General features: G+C 42.6%; 1 protein-coding gene across 8 annotated transcripts in view; it reads right to left on the bottom strand.

The window, feature by feature from the left end:
* Positions 1-12,463, bottom strand: part of CLCN6 (chloride voltage-gated channel 6) — a 39,319-nt gene that overhangs the window by 21,307 nt on the left and 5,549 nt on the right. For 5 of the 8 annotated variants that reach the window (XM_053575644.1, XM_053575647.1, XM_053575646.1 and 2 more), the window contains exons 3-5: positions 4,807-4,872; positions 4,017-4,082; positions 1,804-1,870 (exon numbers count right to left, since the gene is read on the bottom strand). In XM_053575644.1, coding sequence (XP_053431619.1) covers positions 1,804-1,870; positions 4,017-4,082; positions 4,807-4,872 — 199 coding nt within the window. Of the gene's footprint in view, positions 1-1,803; positions 1,871-4,016; positions 4,083-4,806; positions 4,931-9,478; positions 9,589-12,463 lie in introns of all 8 variants that reach the window. The other 3 variants (XM_053575651.1, XM_053575650.1, XM_053575652.1) reach the window with 3 other exon arrangements.

Genomic DNA, 12,463 nt, shown 5'->3' with positions numbered 1-12,463 from the left:
ACTGGGTAGAGTGCCATGTCTTCATAGCTCACAGCAACCTCAAGCTCTGGGCACAAACAATCCTTTTACCTCAGCCTTCCGAGTAGCTGGGACTGCAGGCACCCACCACAAGGCCTGGGTATTTTTAGAAATGAGGTCTCACTCTTGCTCAGGTTGGTCTCAAACTCCTGAGCTCAGGCAATCACCCACCTCGGCCTCTAGAGTGCTGGGATTACGGGTGTGAGCCACTGCACCTGGCCTAATTATTTGATTATTATTATTTTTTTTTTAGAGACAGTTTCACTTTATCGCCCTTGGTGGAGTAACGTGGCGTCACAGCTCACAGCAACCTCCAGCTCTTGGGCTTAGGCGATTCTCTTGCTTCAGCCTCCCGAGTAGCTGGGACTATAGGTGCCCACCACAACACCCGGCTATTTTTTTGTTGCAGTTTGGCTGGGGCGGGGTTCGATCCTGCCACCCTGGGTACATGGGGCTGGTGCCCTACTCACTGAACCACAGGCGCCGCCCTATTTGACTCTTAAATGCATAATAATTTCCCCCAGACTGTGGACTTGCTTTTCCACTTTATTCATTGTTTTATTATTATTGTTTAGAGTTTTTGTGTTTGTTTTTATAAATAAAATATTTACTCTGATGTGGTCATGTTTACTGATATTTTTCCTTACAGTCTGTGCCTTTGGGAGTTTTATTTCAGAAATCATTCCCCACTCTTGACATCATATTGTTTCTTTTTTTTTTTTTTGCAGTTTTTGGCCGGGGTTGGGTTTGAACCCACCACCTCCGGCATATGGGGCCAGCGCCCTACTCCTTTGAGCCACAGGCGCCACCCCATCATATAGTTTCTTAAAGTTATTTTGCTTATTTACTTCTCTAATCCATCTGGAATTTATTTACAGTGTGAAGCAGGAATCTAATTTTACACTCTTCCATAGGGATAATCAATGTATATTTAAAAGACAGGGTCTCTCTGTGTTGCCTGGGCTAGAGTGCAGTGGTTATTAACAGGTGCAATCACAGAGTCACAGGGCACTATAGGGCTTCAGAGAGCCTCCTGCTATACTTCAAATTTTATGTCTTGACATTTGGTAGGTCAAGTCCACCTGCTTGCTGTTTGAGGCTGTCTTGATTAATTTGGGTCCTTTACCCTTCTATACACATTTAGAAGGAATTTGAGCTCCATGATAAGTACTTACTGGACTTTTGTTTGGACTTTCATTAAATTTATAGACTGCCTGGGGAGAAGAGGCATCTTTGTGGAATTTGTGTCTTACCAACCATGAATATGAGCATATCTCTGTTTATTAAAGCCTTCCTTTTATGTCAGCGGTTCTCAATACGTGGGTCATGACCCACAGGAACTGTGTCAAAGGGCCACGGCATTAGGAAGGTTGAAAACCACTGTTTTCCTTGGTGTGTGTCACACTTTATGGGGGCAAGACATGATTGCAAGAGGGACTTTACCTAACAATTGCAATCAGTGTAACCTGGCTTATTGTACCCTCGATGAATCCCCAACAATAAAAAAAAAAAAGAAAACCACTGTTTTATGTCTTTCAGTGATAAATTAAAAACCCTCAAGCTGAATAGCTAATAAGTAGCTTTTTTTTTTTTTTTTTGTGGTTTTTGGCCGGGGCTGGGTTTGAACCTGCCACCTCCGGCATATGGGACCGGCACCCTACTCACTGAGCCACAAGCGCCGCCCAATAAGTAGCTTTTATAACATCATGTTTACTGTTAAACTTGTTTCTACACAAGGAAGAGTCTTATGTGACCACTGCAGACCAGGAACCAAGAAAAGGATACATGCTTGTACCACTCCAAACTTGAGTTGGGTGAAAAGTCGCACAAAAAAGTCCACAAAGAGACCCACCTGAGAAGAGCAAGCGATCGGTCAGCCAGCCTCACTGCCAGGTGCATCACAGGTGCATCTGGAAAGCACTGCACACTGCCCCCCCGCCCCCCCGCCCTCCCCGAACTTCCAGTGGCTGGTCAGTTACCAACCAGCAACGTGTGAGTGAGCTTTCTGATAGTCACTCTGACTTCTGAGATCCCTGCTCCAGCCTGGTCCCACTGCCCCTCCAAAGAACAAAGGCAGTGGGTCCAGCAAAGTTCGGTGAAGCCAATTTAAACAAGGAGGGAAAGGGAAGCAGAAAAAGATGTGAGACCAAGAAAGACCATTCATGGTTAAAGAGTAACAAATAAAAAACACTCAATGTTTTCCAGAAAGGCAGTTTCAAAAGAACTCCATAAATGTCTTCAGTGCTTCTTAGCTGAATAAGCACACAACTTAGGATATTACTTTAAAAGACCTCCATTGCTTAAGTGCTTGTGGTTTTTACCTGTTCATAATGAATGCTTTATCTTTTACAAGTCATTATTTTGACTTATAACCATCTGATAGTCAGTGGTGACCTTGGGTAGAGAAAAACCACCCATTCCACTCTCTTAAGTGCTTGGGGCTTAACGAAGAACTAGAGAGACTTCTAATTTTGTGGATTCAGGATCAAAGGCTTCATGCCTTCAACTCTGGCCTGCCCTCAAGCCAAAACCTGGAGGCTTTTTCATACTGAAGTCATAAGTGGCTGTGGATCAAAGGATGAGAGAGTTGGAGTGCCATGTCATAAAGGCAGGTCTGCCTTCCTTGAAGACAAGGGTGGGAGGTGAAGTTGCTTCAGGCTGAATATCCCCTATTCGAAATGCCTACCCTGGAAGTGTTTTGGATTTTATTTTGGATTTTGGAATATTTGCATTACACTGCTTGAACATCCCTAATCAAAAAACCCAAAGTCTGAAATCTGAATCTCCTAAGGAGCATTTCCTTTGAGGGTCATGTTGGTACTCAAAAAGCTTCAGATTCTGGAGCATTATGGATTTTCCGATTAGGGATACTCAATCTGTAGTATTAATAAATGGCAGTTCAAAGGACTTTGATATAAAAGTAGCAGAAAGACTAATGACTAGATGGTTCATGACTATGCCTAATACAGAGGAATTTGTGATCTGAAAGGTATGTAGCAAAACAGGCACTCTGATATTTCAATAAAACAATTAAATCAACTCAAGATCCCCCCAACAATGGTATCCACCACTATGTCACCAAGGAGACCTTATGAATGCCATTAGTCTTACCTAGTAGGATATTCTTTACTTGTGAATTTACTACGGCAAAAATTTTATGCATGTCATGGAAATAAAAATTGTGGTTGGCCCTTAATAGCTACATTATACCACTGACACATATATGTGTACATTTTATAGGTAGCAAGTATAGTTCAGTACGAGGCTGGTGGACGGTTGTAGAGAAGGCTTCTGAGGACCAGATAAACGCATCATTTTTGCTGGCTGCTGATTTTCTAGTTTCTCTTCCTTGTGTTTGACAAGGTTAAGTCAGCAGTTATAGTCCTATACTTTGTGCTACTGTGATCTCTGGAAATGTTTCTAATCTTTCCTGGTCTGTGATTCACCTGTGAACTTGCTGAGCCCAGAGAACTCTATCCATTCAGGCATCTCCCTTCTAGATTGCACGTAACATTAGAAGGGAGGAGCCCAGAACAGCATGATAAATTCCCTGAGTGAGATACGTGGTGTCCCACCCTGCTGGCTGGCACGCTATGCTAAATAAAGGGTGCTCTGCTCACAATCTGGGCCTCCTACTTGGCTTTCCCCCAAAGAGTAACCTCAACATCCACTATGGATATGCCCCACTATGTCACCTACCTAAAAGGTAGGTATGGTATTAGGTAGTTACAGATTATGACCCATAATCATATCATAAAAGCTGTGACTAAACCTTCGAGTGCTTCAAGAGCAGCATGTTTCACTTTCTCTTCACAAAACAAAAGCAAAAGCAAAACTGTGCTGGGATTAATGCGATTAAAAAAAGGGAAAATGCAGTCTTGTTTGCAATGACAAGTGTTCTAAGGTCACACATGTTGTAATAGCAAATGCCCAATGAGATCTGCCAGGCCAGGCTTTCCCTCTGGACCCCCGCAGCCCTCCAGGCCCCGCCTGCTCACCAGCCCAGTGCAGACTCCAATGGCACACACCACTATCCACTTCACAGCCTCGAACCTTCGACCTTTCTGTTCACACAGGAAAAGAATGATTCAGTTTGCTATAGGGTCATGTTGACAGTAGGGAAGGAAGATCCCTTGACCAACCAGTTTTAGACTGATTACCCCATGGACAGAAAGCACAGTAAGACAATGTCTGGATCTCAGGAGCTTTACAAAGCAAAAACAATGAACTCCATAGGGCTGGGCCAGGCGCACTGACAGTGGGCACTCTGGTTGGGAGGATGAAGGTCTACAGAATAAATGCCAATATAGGCAGACCTTGGAGATGTTCTGGGTTTGGTCTCATACCCCCACAATAAAGCAACTATCACAATAAAGCGAGTTACATGCATTTTTTGGTTTCCCAGCACATATAAAATGTATGTTTACACTATACCGTGGTCTATTAAGTGTGTAGCATTATGTCTAAAAATTAATGTACATATCTTACTTAAAAAAATACTTTAATATTAAAAATTAACAACACAGACACAAGAAGTGAGCACATGCCATTGGAAAAACGGCATTTTGCTCAATGCTGGATGGCCATAAACCTCCATTTCCAAAAATGCAATATCTACAAAGCTTGATAAAGCGAAGCACAATGAAACAAGGCAGGTCTGTGTCTCATGAAAAGGAAAAAAACCCCAAAGCGTTAAGGATATTTAATAGGGCATTTAGAAAAGGCAAAAAAAAAAAGCTATCTTAAGACCTATGTGGTCCCACGAGATCCAAGAACTGTAGGACTCACCTTATTATCCATGGTCTCCAAAACTTCCAGGTAAGGGTCATTGATACAGCGATCATAATCCAAACTCTAAAAGAGGCACACGTGAGTAAAAAAGTCATATGTAGGTAGGCAGACTTCTCAAAACCTACAAAGGGATAAAATTCGGGGTTCCTGCTATGGGATACTTGGATGGGCAGAGCAAGCAGCTTGCTGGAGAGGAAGTGTCTCAGACCTGCCGCACGAGAGTCTGTTCTTTTATCAAAATCCCAGGTGACACGTGTGTACTTTCAAAGTTTCAGGAGCACTGCCTTGGGTTCGTACTTTATGCTTTAGATTACATATTTTAAACCTTTCTGTTTCCACACAATACTTTAAAGACCTTACCCAACCTATTCCACAAGATGTGAACAAAAGCTTCAGTCAACCAGAACCAATTCATTAGAAACTCAATTATCTTTTGGAGTCAGCGTCTATGAAAATGAGAATAGTCACAAGACAAACTAATAAGGAGACTATTTTTTTTTTTTTTTTTTTGTTGAGACAGAGTTTCACTTTATCGCCCTCAGTTGAGTGCCGTGGCATCACACAGCTCACAGCAACCTCCAACTCCTGGGCTTAAGTGATTCTCTTGCCTCAGCCTCCCGAGTAGCTGGGACTACAGGCGCCCGCCACAACGCCCGGCTATTTTTTTGTTGCAGTTTGGCCGGGGCCAGGTTTGAACCTGCCACCCTCGGTATATGGGGCCGGCGCCCTGCTCACTGAGCCACAGGCGCCGCCCATAAGGAGACTATTTTTAAAAACAACTTCTAGTTTGTTAGGAAGAGGAGCAGATTCAGCCCAGCTCCTAAAATTTCGTGTCTAAAGAAGTTTTCTTTGAACCATGCCTCACAGAATACAGGTACTCTACAATTTGGAGGTATGCCACAGAAATTTAGAGAAACAATTCAAAGGAAATGATTTTATTTCTACATTTTCTAGACAAGGGGCAGTCTGGCCACAAAGGAAAATGGTTTGCCAGGTGCTCTCTCCTTCCTGTGACAGCCAGACAAGAGTTTAAAGTCAACCAAACACACATGTGATGTGTGACAATTTATTCTATCTATAGGATTACCCAGAGTAAGTCCAAATTTCTTTTTTATGACTCCTGGAGTATCAACAGGTGATTGACTGAATTAATCATTCATCCAAATAGAAACTATGTAGCAATAAAATAATTATATCAATACGGTTAGCTATGAAAAATGTCCAAAAACTATTAAGAAAAAAAGACACAATTAAAAAATAAAAAAAATAAATAAATAAAAATAAAGCAAGAGACAGAATAAAATGTATACTATAATCCCATTTTCATGGAACAAAATTAGAATTGTTAGCATACACAATGCAAAAACACATGGGAAAACATCTGTGAGATGATATTTATTTATGTATTTATTTATTTAGAGACAGAGTCTCAAGCTGTTGCTCTGGATAGAGTGCTGTGGCGTCACAGCTCACAGCAACATCAAACTTTTGTATTTATTTATTTATTTATTTTTTGAGACAGAGTCTCACTTTGTCTCCCTCAGTAGAATGCCATGGTATCACAGCTCACAGCAATTTCAAACTCTTGGACTCTTGAGACAGGGCTCCTCCTGTCTCAGTCTACCAAGTAGCTGGGACTGCAGGCACCTGCCACAATGCCTATTTTTAGAGGTGGGGGGGTCTCACTCTGACTCAGGCTGGTCTTGAACCTGTGAGCTCAGGCAATCCACCTGCCTCAGCCTCCCAGAGTGCTAGGATTACAGGTATGAGCCACCGCACCTGGCCTTGAGTTGATGTTTTAGAGATGCTCATATCTGAGCATTGACTGAAATTCTCACAGTACACAGGTTGTGCTTTTTATATTTAAAAAAAAATCTTTATTTTTTTCTGATTAGAAAATTAAAAAAACAAAAGTGAATAAAAATACTTCAGCTGGGAAACTAGACTCATTCCTCAGTGATCACACACACACACATTTTGTTGGGGCCAGGAAGAAAACCTTCCCTATTCACCCTCTGAAGGTCTGCTGAAAATGAGCTGACAGAAGACAGGTTCATAGGAGAAATGGCTGACAGATTTATTTCATGTGCACAGTATAGGGCATCTGCAGAAGAATGATTACCCAATGACCCAGTGAGGTCCAAATGCTTCTATACCCTTCTTCACAGAGGAAAGGGAGATGGGAATACAGAGGTAAATAATTTTTAGGGAGCAATGGGTGCACTAGGGAGGCTTGTGATCATTCTCTTTGGAAACTGAACAGGACCAGAGAGCTAGCCGTGGTTTGGTGCAAAGTCTGTCTGGGCTCTAGGTGTGGAGTTCGATTTTCAGTCTCTTCCTCTGTGAAATGAGTTTTAATCTTCTCTGGTTAATTAAATTTCAGGAAAGGAATCAAATTGTGTTCCTCTTTGGTGGCTCTGGTTTCTAGGCAGATAAAGAAACTTCAGAGAACAGTGTCATTCTGTGCTTTGGAAGAGACAAAGTGTTGAGGGACAGGAAAGCAGGAAGGTCAGAGAGACCTTGAGGCTGCTTCTTTAGTTTAGCCTGTCAACAAACCACATTCCTAGGTATCATTTTGAGCCCAAACAACATACATATATGTGTGCGTACGTATATACACACATACACAATTTTAAAAAATCAATTAAGTGACATCATATTCTAGAAACAAACCGAAAAGAATTAAAATGTTAAAAAATACAAGGCCAGGGCAGCGCCTGTGGCTCAATGAGTAGGGCACTGGCCCCATATATCAAGGGTGGTGGGTTCAAACCCGGTCCCGGCCAAACTGCTACAAAAAATAGCTGGGTGTTATGGTGGGCGCCTGTAGTCCCAGCTACTCGGGAGGCTGAGGCAAGAGAATCGCCTAAGCCCAAGAGCTGGAGGTTGCTGTGAGCTGTGATGTCATTGCACTCTACTGAGGGTGACAAAGTGAGACTCTGTCTTTAAAAACGAATAAATAAATAAATAAAAAATACAAGGCTAGGCTCGGCATCTTTAGCTCAGTGGCCAGGGTGCCGGCCACATGCACCAGGGCTGGCGGGTTTGAACCTGGCCAGGGCCTGCCAAACAACAATGACAACTACAAAGACAACAAAAAAATAGCTGGGCATTGTGGTGGGCACCTGTAGTTCCAGCTACTTGGGAAGCTGAAGCAAGAGAATTGCTTAAGCCCAAGAGTTTGAGGTTGCTGTGAGCTGTGACACCAGGGCACTCTACCAAGGGTGACATAGTGAGACTCTGACTCAAAAAAAAAAAAGAAAAGAAAAAAGAAATACGAGGCCAGTATGATGGCTCATGCCTGTAATCTCAGCACTTCAGGAGTCTAAGGTAGGAGGATACCCTGACCCCAGGAGTTTAAGACCAGACTGGGCAATATAGTAAGATCCTGCCTTAGGAAAAAAAAAGAAGAAAAATATGAATATCCAATAACCTTCTGTGATATTGTAAAATACCGAGGGTGCCAAAAAATGAATACACATTTTAAGAAAGGAAAAAAACTGTGTTAAAATTGTAATACTTAACATATACTGATAACAAAAGACAAATACAAATCATGCTGAACCCCTCAGAAATCAAACATGAGTTGAGTATCACAAATTTAATAGTTTTTCCTTTCTTAATTAGTGTCCTCTCTGTATGTCTTTTTTTTTTCCTTTTTAAGATGGACTCTCACTCTGTTACCTGAGGTAGAATATAGTAGTGTCTTTGTAGTTCACTGCAGCCACAAACTCCTGGGCTCAAGTGACACCCTGTGCCAGCCTCCAAAATAGCTGAAACCCCAGCTAATTGTTGAAAATTTTGTAGAGACAGGGTTTTATGTGGCACAGGCTGGTCTCGATCTCCTGGCCTCAAGTAATCCTCCAGACTCAGGCTGCCAAAGTGCTATTTTTTTTTTGTTTGTTTTTTTGGCCGGGGCTGGGTTTGAACCCACCACCTCTGGCATATGGGACCGGTGCTCTACTCCTTGAGCCACAGGCGCTGCCTGCCAAAGTGCTATGATTCTAGGTGTGAGCCATTGCACCCAGCCTGTTTTGTTTTTTTTTTTTCCTTTTAAATAAAAGGTCTGGCTCTGTCACCCAGGTTGGGGTGCAATGGTGCAATCAACTGCAACCTCAAACTCCTGGGCTCAAGTAATCCTCCTGCCTCAGCCTCCTGAGTTAGCTAGAACTGCAGGTGTGTCATCATACCCAACTAATTAAAAAAATTATTTTTTGTAGAAACAGGGTCTCACTACATTGCCCAGGCTGCTCTCAAACTCCTGGCCTCAAGTGAGACTCCAACCTCAGCCTTCTAAGCTGCTGAGTCATTGATCAGTTACCTGGCATCTAGCTCGTGAAGCCCAGAGTGTCTCCTATATACTAATGAGATGACTGGGGGCTGAGGGACCCTAGATAGTTGCAAAAGAGGGGCTGGTCATCAGAAAGACCAAGGCAGGATTAAAGGAGGGAGACTTTTTGCCCCAACCTTCAGGGAGGGGAGAGAGGGTGAAACTTAAGCTGATCACTAATGGCCAATGATATACATGATCATATCTAAATAATGAAGTTTCTAAAAAAACCCGAAAGGATAGGGTTTGGAGAGCTTCTAGACAGCTGAACATGGGCAAGTTTCCAGAGGGCTGCATGCCCAGTGAGGACACAGAAGCTCCAAGCCCCTTCCCACACACCTTGCCCTGTGCACCTCTTCATTGGCTGTTCCTCTGTAGCCTTTATTACAGTAAACTCCCCATTACCTGGAACTCAAGCAACCTGTACTCTCCAGCAATCAGCACGCAACCTGGCCAAAAACAAAATCGAAAGTTTAAACCTGGGGACAGTGCTGACACTTCGTGCATCACTGTCATGGCTCCCACATGTCCTCTGTAACAGTTTTAAGTGTTAGTGAGTGTTACTTTTAGTTAAAAAAAAAAACCTAAGTAAAGTGTTTCCCTGAATTTTAAGAGTGCTCTAGCAAATTAGTCAAACTCAAGGAGGGGGTCTTGGGAATCCTCTATTTACAGCTGGTTGCTCAGAAGTACAGGTGACAACCTCCAACTTACAAATAGCATTTAAAGCGATGACTGTTTTGTGGGGTTTTGTGGGACCGATGACTGTTTTTGTGGACCGAGCCCTCCAATTGTGGGATCTGACACCATCTCCAGATAGAGAGCATTAGAATTGATACTCAGCAGGTGTCCTCTGGAGAACTGCTGCTGGGCACATGGGAAAGTGTTGTGCAGAGTTGTGTGGGAAAATGGAGGGGAAAATGCTTGGTTTGTTCTTATCTCTTACCTCCATCCCAAAATATAAAGAAATTATCGGTTAATTATTTGCCTAATAGTTTTGTCTAATAATGCTATAGGCTCCATACACTTTTTGAAGGTTTTTAAATGTATACAATAGGCAAATCTATAGACAGAAAGTAGATGAGCAATTGCTTAGAGTCAGGGTAAAGGCAACAGGCAGAGACTGCTATGGGCACAAGGGTTTTCACTGAGATGGTGAACATGTTCTAAAATTGACCATGCTGATGGCTATACAACTGTGGGAATATACTAGAGAAAGAATCCCATGGAATTATATACTTTAAATGGGTAAACTAAAAACGGCATTTAGAAATAATCACAATACCAGAATCTTTTCTTTCTTCTTCTTCTTTTTTTTTTTTTTTGAGACATAATCTAGCTCTGTTGCCCCAGGCTAGAGTGCAATGGCATCAGCCTAGTTTACAGCAGCCTCAAACTCCTGGGCTCAAACGATCCTCCAGCCTCAACCTCCCCAGTAGCTGGGACTACAGCTTTTCTTTAAAAAAAAAAAATAATAATAATAAATTTGTAATAATTTTATAAATAAATTTTGTAAATAAATTTACAAAAATTTATAAATATGTATCAGTGGAACATATGAATTATTAAAAGCAGATATTGCTACTTCTTCTTTGCTATGACTAACTTCTTATTTTTTGCTATATATGTTGTTCTTTGGTTTGGGGGACTAAGAACTTTTTTTTTTTTTGCGGAGACAGAGTTTCACTTTACCGCCTTTGATAGAGTGCCATGATCTCACAGGACTCACAGCAACCTCCAGCTCTTGGGCTTACACGATTCTCCTGCCTCAGCCTCCCGAGTAGCTGGGACTACAGGCGCCCGCCACAACGCCCGGCTATTTTGTTGTTGCAGTTTGGCCGGGGCTGGGCTTGAACCCGCCACCCTCAGTATATGGGGCTGGCGCCCCGTTCACTGAGCCACAGGCGCCGCCCATCAACTTCTTTTAATCAATAAAATTGTGTAGGTGTCTTACAGGGCTTTGGTACATGTTTGTGAGCACGCTGGCACCTGGTCACAGGACAAGCGGGGCTGGAAAGAGCACCTTAGTGCGTGTACAAAAAGCACCTTCAACTGGCCATGAGCTAAAGGTGTTATGGCCCAGACGGAAAGGCCTTCAGCACTAAAAAGTGCCTCTTTCTAACTCAGAAGAGCAACACAGGCTCTGTGACCTGCATGAAAAAATTCCTGTTTTGGCTAGGGGCCTGTGGCTCAAGCAGCTAAGGCGCCAGCCACATACACCTGAACTGTCGGGTTTGAATCCAGCCCGGGCCTGTCAAACAACAACGGCTGCAACCGAAAACTAGCCGGGCATTGTGGCAGGCACCTGTAGTCCCAGCTACTGGGAAGGTGGAGGCAGGAGAATCACTTGAGCCCAAGAGTTGGTGGTTGCTGTGAGCTGTGATGCCATAGCACTCTACCCAGGGCGACAGCTTGAGGCTCTGTCTCAAAAAAAAAAAAAAAATTCCTGTTTCATATCACACAGCTGGGAAGTTACGAGTATTATTATTCAAACCACCTATAACAAGAATGGATGTGAAAATAAGGATTCTAGTATCTTGTAATGCCCTCAATTTATAAAGAAAGTCAAGTATATGCAATGAACTATTCTTGAGGCAGGAAGGAGAAAGAGCACATTTTGGAAAGATTTTTCAACAGGAGGTTTTTCTATGTGACCCTTAATAAATAAAATCTGAGCAGACTTCTCTGATTAAGTACCTAACTGAATTTGTTCTTACACAAATCAAATGCTCTCAAGAAGCTCATATTCATAGGTGGTTAGTTGAGGACTATTAACCACATGAAAGAACATTATTAACCCATAAAATTTACATGAATATGTGTATCGCTGATGGCCAAGTACATTACAATATAAGAGCAGTTCAGTGGAAAGACTGAAGTAGCTTTGTTATAATAGTAAGGTCTATAGAACAGCCTCTGGGACCTCCTGGAGTAGGATGGAGGCCGGAGACAGGCTCAGTCTTGCTAACACAGTCAGCAGCATACAACAGGGTTCAGTGAGAGAGGGCAAGGTGACAGAAGCATCTTATACTAATTCCTGCAAACCTCTCAGCTGTACAGGAGACAGACACTTAAGAAACAGAAGAAAATGGGACTGTATGGCGGCACCTATGGCTCAAGGAGTAGGGCGCCAGTCCCACATGCCAGAGGTGGCGGGTTCAAACCCAGCCCTGGCCAAAAACCACACAAAAAAAAAAAAAAAAAAAGAAAAGAAAGAAAATGGGACTGTAAACTAATATAGCCTCTTTGGAAGGAAGCATGGAGAATCCTCAGTGAACTCAGATTAGATCTCCCATTTGGACCTACAATCCCATTACTAGGCATCTA

The sequence above is a fragment of the Nycticebus coucang genome, chromosome 22 (assembly GCF_027406575.1).
Source record: "Nycticebus coucang isolate mNycCou1 chromosome 22, mNycCou1.pri, whole genome shotgun sequence".
In the NCBI taxonomy this organism is placed as follows: domain Eukaryota; kingdom Metazoa; phylum Chordata; class Mammalia; order Primates; family Lorisidae; genus Nycticebus; species Nycticebus coucang.
The sequence above is the reverse complement of the archived record's forward strand: the minus strand, read 5'-3'. Positions and strand labels throughout refer to the sequence as shown.